Source organism: Saccopteryx bilineata, chromosome 2 (genome assembly GCF_036850765.1).
Source record: "Saccopteryx bilineata isolate mSacBil1 chromosome 2, mSacBil1_pri_phased_curated, whole genome shotgun sequence".
NCBI lineage: Eukaryota > Metazoa > Chordata > Mammalia > Chiroptera > Emballonuridae > Saccopteryx > Saccopteryx bilineata.
Genome location: NC_089491.1, coordinates 13,765,700 through 13,774,418, shown reverse-complemented (window position 1 = coordinate 13,774,418; position 8,719 = coordinate 13,765,700). Strand labels below are relative to the sequence as shown.

General features: G+C 57.9%; 1 protein-coding gene across 4 annotated transcripts in view; it reads right to left on the bottom strand.

Annotated features, from left to right (window-relative positions):
- Positions 1-6,913: 6,913 nt before the first annotated feature.
- TTLL11 (tubulin tyrosine ligase like 11) overlaps positions 6,914-8,719 on the bottom strand; it is a 202,543-nt gene continuing 200,737 nt past the window's right edge. For all 4 annotated transcript variants that reach the window (XM_066256315.1, XM_066256317.1, XM_066256316.1 and 1 more), the window contains one exon: positions 6,914-7,789. In XM_066256315.1, coding sequence (XP_066112412.1) covers positions 7,506-7,789 — 284 coding nt within the window. In that variant the 3' untranslated portion in view covers positions 6,914-7,505. The remainder of the gene's footprint in view (positions 7,790-8,719) is intronic.

Sequence of the window (8,719 nt, the reverse complement as noted above, 5' to 3'; positions counted from 1 at the left end):
TTGAGGCAATATTTAGCTGCTCAGGCCAACATTAGCCATTAGGGAAGAAAAAATTAAAAGGCGCCCTTTTCTCACTAATTGACCCAAAATGAACGAGCTGGGTCCACCCCGGTGGATCTGCTGTCAAGAATTATCACGCAGAAAAAACCCGTCATACTTCACAGCCGTTTATACACAATGAGCCTGTGTTAGCAACACCCAGCTTCGTTTTATTATTGCATTTTACAAAGTTACCAAGACAACTGAGGCCAAGTAATGGAACCTTGACTTCATGCGCCATGAAAATTTAATAAAGAATTTTTAAAGGCTTTTAAGAGGCAGGAGCAGCCTCGCCAGCAGCAGGTCCCCGCACCGAGGGAGGAGGACTCGGGCATCAGGCCCCCCTTGCCAGACCACGAGGAGCCCGTCAGGGACATGGAGGTGGCTGGAGGACCCCCTGGTCTCTGTCTGGTCTCAGCACACAGACCGGTCCTTTCTTCAGCAGACATTGATTAAGACACTTCCCAGGTGCCAAGTCCCAAGCCAGGCTCTTCACATTCATCATGGCGTGGTTTTCACCACTGTACTGGTCAGGGCGAGGGCAAAGAGGTGAGGTCATTGGTCACTCTGAGAGCGACGGACAGCAAAATCCAGACGCTCTATCTTTCCACCACTCCTAATGCCTCTTCTGGGATTCTCAGCCCTCGATTTTCCCGTTTGGAAGGGAGAACGTCCTTGCTATTTCTTGCCTTGCCTCTGCAGCTTGGGTGGGGCCTGGGGACACTGGGGACATCCCGGTAGCCTGAGACTATGGTGCTAGTCTGAATCTTTGCAAACGCCTCCATGTGGAGGGAAGTACTTCCCACAGCTCTTGGTGAGCATAAGATGTTACCCCCGGGCTGCACAGAGACCCCTTTTCTCTGCTTTCCAAACAAGACTCAGGCACATTGCCAGAAATGTGAGAAACATCGACAATTTTGCCACTTTACACCCAAGCTCAATGGTGCTCCGTGTGAGTGTGTGTGTGAGTGTGTGTGTGTGTGTACCTTGTGCAGAAGAAGTACTAGGCTGCATATTTTTTTCTAGTTATATACAAGCAAGACTTTTGGTTACTAGAGATGAAGGTAATTGAATATGTTGACTCTTCTGCAAAGCGCCTTTGTCCTTGAGAACAGAAAAGAAATGTGCACTTATTTCGTGAGGGAGAAATCCGTATGTCATACGGGAAAACTTCTCTCACATTCATCAAACCAAACAGGAGATTGGCGAAAGTATCGATCAAGATGAGGTGGGCGTTAGGTTGACACGTACCCTCGCTGGGAGAAGACAGCATTCCGCCGGGGAACACCAGCCCCTGAGGGGAGATGTCAGCATTTCTCGGCCTCGCGGGAAGGTGCTCAGATACGGAACGTTTCAAGCCCAGTTCTAAACTGTAAGGCCAGGGAGTTGCAGGCATTAATCAAGCAATGTTAAAAAATTAAGCTATTTTTGGTGTAATGCTCTGCCCATCACAAGGCAAATTCCAGGCGTCAGAGGAGCGGCAGACACCATTTTTCAGCCCTCGGATATCTTCACGTAGGTGCTGGTGGCGGGAGGGGGGGGGGAGGAGTAGGCGGTGTGGCTTCACTTGTCCTGATGGATTACATTACAACATTCAAGGGGGGACCCTTTTCCTCCATCGCTTTACACTCGGTGGGAAACCAGAGGCCGGTCTGAAGAGAACGTGGCATTAGAACAGCATTTTGCTTTACAAAACACTTCCACGTGTACCGTCCATTTCATCTCTCACTCCACGGTCCCGGAGGTCCGTGAGAGAGGTCTGGTCAGCCCTGGTGTGGTGCAGGGACCCAGAGCCCGTAGAACGTACGTGGCCCACAGAGCCTTTCTGGGCGTCAACAAGAGAAGACCGGGTCAGACAGCCCCAAGTTGAGCCCCCAGAACCCGCTTCCCCAGGACTTCCCGGCCTGTCTGAGACGTGGGTTTCCACATCTGTGAAATGGGATCCAAACCCTCTCCTCACTGGGTTGTGGGGACACTGAGGCACTGCCCAGAGCAGCCATGGTGCCGAGAAAGGGGCATGGGATTTGGGCATCAGTCTCCACTGTGGAGGGAAGGGAGGCGAAGAGAGGGAGTCTCTGCCTCTCTGCAAGGGAGGCGATGAGAAGCCTCACCCTCCACTGGGCAGTGGGAAGGGCTGACTGACTGGGAGGACGGCTGCAAAAGTACTCTGTAAACTGTGAAGTGTGAATGATGTTAGATTCACATGGGAAAGCCTGACCAGGTGGTGGCAGAGTGGATAGAGTGTCAACCTGGGAGGCCGAGGCCCCAGGTTTGAGACCCGAGGTCGGACTTATCCAGCTTGACCACGGGCTCACCAGCTTGAGCGTGGGGTTGCTGGCTTGAGAGTGAGATCCTAGATGTGACCCCATGGTCGCTGGTTTGAAGGCCAAGGTTGCTGGCTTGAGGCCAAGGTTGCTGGCTTGAGCTGCAGCACCCCTTCCCCCAGTCAAGGCACATATGAGATGCAATCAATGAACAACTGAAGTGTCACAACTATGAGTTGATACTTCTCATCTCTCTTCCTTCCAGTCTGTCTCCCTCTCGCTAAGACAAACAAACAAAGTCGCGTGGGAAAGGGAGTTGGTTCTAGTAAGGCACAGAGCACCATTCGGAGTGTCTGGGCTCCTCCCCAACTCAGTCCCACTCACTCTGACTGTCAGTATTCATCCTGGGATCATCTTATTGCACAAACAGGCCGCTGTGAAGCTGGAGACAGCTGGACACCCATGGGGGAGCTGTGGTGAGGCCCACCCAGGCTGGCGGGCCTGGGACTCCAAGGCTGAACAAGAGGAGTATTCCTCCCTCCCCACCCCTCGGGCGGGGGGGGGGGGGACAGGGCCCAAACTCTAGCCCGAGACAAAGGGACATGGAGAGACTGCTCAGACCTGTCTGCTTGCAGTCATGGGACAGCCGCTGTGCCCAGGAGCCAAGGAGCCTGCCGGGGGACATGGAGGTGCTCAGCGATCCTCCTTGGCAAGGTTTAGAAAAGCAAGATTCTTAAGGGCTGCCGCAGGCTAAGGCGAGAGGGAGCGCTGCATTGCCTCCTCACCTGGGGCCTGCTGCACATTTGGATTACTTCAAACAGCACCTGCTGGGCCCTGCTGCCCCCCCCCCCAGGGGCCCGCCTCAACCCTGCGCCTGACTGACTCTGAAAGACCTCACAGCTCGGTGGGAGTGGATGTTGTGAAGCCACAGGGCAGGCATGGTAATGAAGGAACTTCCCAGGGTCATTCTCTTTGGGGGGTTTACACAGGGAACATTTGAGTTTGACCTTGAAAGATGAGTAAGTTTCCTCTGGAGGGAGGGAGAGGGCACAGCAAACACTAGAAGGGAGAGCACAGAGCCGGTCCACACCCTGTGGCCCTCCCCCCATGGTGAGAACCAGAAGGCTCTCTTCCTGCAGGGCAAAAACAGGGAGCACCAGGTCACAGGCGTGAGGTGTGTGGGCCAGGCTCGAATTTAGGGTGCTTCTAGGGAAAGGGATTAGATTACGAGGGGCCGGGAATGCTGGCTTCAGAAATTGGGCTTTATCAGGGAAGATATGAGGGCTGAGTGACACAGGGGTTTCTGCGGTCGGCCTGTGGTTCTCCGAGTTCCTTCCCCCTGATAGCGACCACAGGCAGACTGAGGAGGTTGAGGAGCAGGAGCCTGATGCAGACCAGGCGAGAGATGATGCGCTCTGAGCTAGGGAGAGCGGACAGAGGCCCAGGGAGACAAAGGGGCGAGGGGCTGGTCCAGGGGACGGAGGCGCCTGTCTCCGCACACGGGACCGCACTGCTGACAGCTGCACCGACGCCTGTGTGCCTTCACAAGCACCTCCCGCGGCCCGTCCTGGCCGGGCCATGGTGCCGTGGGGACAGGACACACACGCCCTGTGGTGCACGCGCCCCAGACGGAGACAGGCTGAGCCAGCGGGACAGGGAGGAGACCGGTGTGGCTGGACTGTGGGTGGGGTGGGGGGATCAGCAGGAGGCTGGGAAGGGCAGGAGGGAGTGGGAAGAGGAGCCCACTGTGGGTGGGGTGGGGGCATCAGCAGGAGGCTGGGAAGGGCAGGAGGGAGTGGGAAGAGGAGCCCACTGTGGGTGGGGTGGGGGGATCAGCAGGAGGCTGGGAAGGGCAGGAGGGAGTGGGAAGAGGAGCCCACTGTGGGTGGGGTGGGGGGATCAGCAGGAGGCCAGGAAGGGCAGGAGGGAGTGGGAAGAGCAGGCTGGTGGAGGCTGAGGGCCTTCTCAGGAATGGGCTCATCCCACAGGCAAACACAGGGGACCCCGCTCCACATGGAGCATCTCTCTTCCAGGAGGAAGGAAACAGCTGCTTTGGCTATGGCTTCAGTGACACCCTGCAAAACAGAGCCGATTGCAGGAGTGGGTGAACACAGTGGGGCTTCCCATTGGGCACCCAGGAGGCGGGCAAGTCTCCTGTCACTCATTCTGTCGATGGAGCAGCCGGATTCCTTCCGCCTGTTCAACCTCATTTCCCTGTCACACTGTGGGGCGCAGGGCGTACTGTCTGCGGGGTGGGGGTGGGGGGCTCCTTCTAGACAGTGACCCTGGCCGCGGAGCAACATGCCCCCTGTTGACATGCAAGGGATGGGAGGGGACACTCCTCACCGTGAGAGCTGACATTTTTGTATCCCCACAGACCGTGTGGCTGGGATCTAACCCACTGATAATCCTTTTACCAACACACTTAACGGGCTTAGTTGGTTTTAGGCCTGAAAATTGCACTCCCTTTCGCCAAGCGAATGCTTTCCGAAAACCAACTTCAAGAAACGGAGTCTAGTTAGAGCTTTGTTTACAAGACTCTTCGCTGCTAACAAGTGTCCCTGGGCGGGGCAGCCGGGGGCCTCACTGGGAAGTCCATGCGCTCTGTGAGGGGGACTTGGCAGGGTGGGCACAAGGTCTTCAAACGCTTGTTTCCCACAGCGGACCCTTCAGGAACACTGACTGCCCTGGCCCATGCCCCCAGCCTGTGTGGCAGTGGGCAGAGTCCTGGGGACGCCTGGCAGCCCTGGAGCGGGAGGACTCACTCGCGGTCTGCATCTGGGGCGGGATTCCTGCTCGTCCAGGGACGCAGAGGGGACAGGAATCAACCGGCAGACCTGAAGCAAGGCCAGACTCCACCACGTGACCTCCCAGGCCTTTCTTTCCTCATCGGAAGATGGGAGCAACATTATGAAACTGCCCGTGTGACTGACTGGAGAATTAAGCTGATGACACCTTTACAATGTCCCCATGTAGGAGACACTCACACACAGGGTCCCACCTTAGGCCACCTGTCCTTTTTGCTGCGGAAAATAAAGATATCACAAGCGTCTCCCATCAAATAAGACATTTCAAGTGTCCCCCGTCACTGAGCAGCCCGAGTGGGCCCTGCCTTGCTGGGGTCCTGCGGAGCCCCCTGTGCTGGGAGGGGCGGCGGCCCTGAGGAGCAGGGGGATGGGAGGGGGGCTGCAGAACGAGGGGTTTCACGGGAGCCACCTGCAGGGGACGCGGTTTTCATTCCTGGAGACAGTCCGGCTGGAAGGAGGGTCCGGCAAGGATTCACGTGGGTCCCCTGCTCTAAAACAACTCACTAAGGGTTGGCGGGATCTTGACTAACAACCTTGCGTTTGGGTTTAAAAACATTCCCAGGAGGCTGAATCCAAGTCACTCACTTCTGTGTAGCAGGCTCTGTGTCAGAGCTCGCGTCAGTTTGCCATCAGTTTGAAAGGGACTGGGTCAGGAGACAGGGAAGGGTGTTGGAAGGGAGACGACAAGGACAGGGGCAGGAGAAGGACGTCTGTGTGTCTGGGACCCGCGTCTGCCCACGTGGCCCGCCCCTTGCCCTACCTTCGAGACCATTTTCCGAGTCCTCCTGCGTGCCAGGCACCGGGCGAGTGTCCTTGGACCCTGCGTCCTCCTGACTAGGAGCGTGATGGCCAGCTCTTCCCAGGGCCGCCGGGAGCCTTTCAAAGGGGGCGCTCTGGGAGAGGGCACGGCCGCTCCACACCCGACGCCGCTGTGGAGGGCCTGGCTCCGCAAGGGCGGGCTCCGTCCGCCTCCGTCAGCGGCCCCGAGCTGCGACCCGCCCGCGGCCGCTGTGGAGGGCCTGGCTCCGCAAGGGCGGTCTCCGTCCGCCTCCGTCAGCGGCCCTGAGCTGCGACCCGCGCTGTGGAGGGCCCGGCTCTGCAGGGGCAGGCTCCGTCCGCCTCCGTCAGCCGCCCGAGCTGCGACCCGCCCGCGGCCGCTGTGGAGGGCCTGGCTCCGCAAGGGCGGTCTCCATCCGCCTCCGTCAGCGGCCCTGAGCTGCGACCCGCGCTGTGGAGGGCCCGGCTCTGCAGGGGCAGGCTCCGTCCGCCTCCGTCAGCCGCCCGAGCTGCGACCCGCCCGCGGCCGCTGTGGAGGGCCCGGCTCTGCAGGGGCGGGCTCCCTCCGCCTCCGTCAGCCGCCCGAGCTGCGACTCGCCCACGGTGGGTCGCCCCCATGCCGCTCTGGCTCTGGCTGCCTGGGGGCTTCCCCTCTGAGAGGAGGGCTTCCCAGGGATGCACGGGCGCCGAGGAAAGGGCGGTGCGAGGGACAGCACAGGCCCCGTCTCCCTCACCCCGCGCCCGGGCTTCTGGCCTCGCGCTCCCCTCGTTCTAACCCCCACCCATGTCCTGTGCCAGCCCCTTCCTCTCACCCGGGCGCCCAGCACGTGGTGGGCGCGCTGGAGCCCTCGGCAGTGCTGGCCGAGTGGCAAGCACCCCACCCACAGTGGGCTCCAGTCAGAGGCCATGTGACCCTGGGACCGACTGTGCTGGGGGCGGGGGGGCGGTCAAACAAAATCGGGCAACATGACCTCGTGGCTCCTGCCAGCTTTAAGATTGTAGGAGCCTTAGTTTGTGACTTCTTAGTTAATTATTTCTTAATTAATAACAAACCAGACACTGCAGCAACAGGCAAGCTAATGAAATAAATGAGGCTAATCTGTTAACTACACCCATGTAGCACATGATTGGGGTGAGAGAGTCGCGCACGCCCACTGGATAGTTTCGCTTCATCCCACAGAAGGGGCGGTAGGACACAGACACGATGTCCCCGGCTTCCCCCAGTGTTCTCTCTCAGGGCCCCGGCGGACCCAGGCTCGGCTCCCCGAGTCCTTTCCTCGCCACGGCTCTGTCTGGGGATCGTCGGTGCCCCACACACGGCCGTTTCATCCCTGTTGGTGCTTCCCGTAAACTCAGGCTACAAGATGCCATCTGTCACCTTTGGGGTGTCCTATGTCCACTGATGACTTGCAAATAGGCTTGCCACTGTGAGGCCCTGTGAGGGAGGCGGGCGAACATCAGTCGGCCTCTCCTAAGTGCAGCTGGGCAGAAGACAGACACAATCAGCAGGGTCCCGGCGGGAACCCTTAGCAGCCTGCTGGCTCTCTGCAGGCGGGAAGCCCGGGCCTCTCTTCAGCCCCGAAGGGCTTGCTCTTCTTCCGGAAGGACAGAGCGGCCCTCAGGACAGAGCGTGTCTGGAATGGGAGAGCCTGTCTGGGCAGGGCGGGGCGCTGCCCTCTGCCAGCAAGGCGGCTGCGGTGGCTTCCTGGGCTGTGCCACTGTATGGGGGCCGGACCCCCAACCTGCCACTCCGGCCACACACCAGACGCTTCTCGTCCAGCAGGGACAGGTGGTATTCACACAGGTCGATCAGCGAGGCCACCTGCTCGTGCAGGGGCAGCATCTTGAACTTCCTCTGAGCCAGGAAAAAGAAAGCCTCTATGAAGGCCTGCAGGCACATCCCTGTGGGGGAGAAGACGGGTGTTAGGGTGTGTGTGCAGCAGCCGCCAGCACGCTGCCTCGGGAGGCACGACTCCAATCGCTGGCCGCTTTCCCCACCACGGTTCCCATTCTAAAGACGAAGCAGGGCTCGCTCACAGGGTAGCCAAGTACCATGCACCCAGCTGGATGTACACAACCATTGCCATATTCAAGCCCTTAAGCAACCCTATGAAGTACGTTTAATTAGCCCTATTTTACAGATGAGTCTCAGAGGAGTGGGGAGACCTGGGCAAAGTCCTATGGGTCAAAAGTGGTGGAGTTGGACTTAAGCCTAATCCAAAGCCTTAGCCTTCTGCACCCCATAAAACATTCCCATCAAAACCCAGCCCCTGACTTGGATAATAAGGGAAAAAGTTATTCAGGTAAGCCTAATTTGATGGTAATGTTCCATATCTGGATAGAGGTATTGGCTTTGTGGGTGCGTGTATTTGTCAAAAATCATCCAATTGGACTTTAAGACTTGTGCATTTGGCTGTATGTAAATTTTACCTCAAAAGGTAAAATACACCTGACTCCTTCTCTCTATCCAAAACTCTATTCTGGAATGGTTTAAAATCCCCTCTCTGCCGCGGCAATGTTCTTTTCCTTACTAAGCCTCATAAGTTTCTACCCATTGTTGGGATCTGAACTCACAGCCACTTGCTCAGTAAAACCGCCCATCCCCAGCTGAGACCCGGCCCCCAGCACAGGCCTCCTGTGCGTCTCCTTGTAACACACACGGCAGCTTGTTCCATGCTTATTTGTGTGGTTCTTTGACAGTCTATCTTCCCCGCTGGGTTGTGAGTTCCTGCTCACCACTGTATCCCACCTCCCTGAGCCAGGCACCCATGATGTGCTCAATTTACACACGCTCCACACAAGAGTGAGTGGGCGAATGAGTTGGTTCCAGGC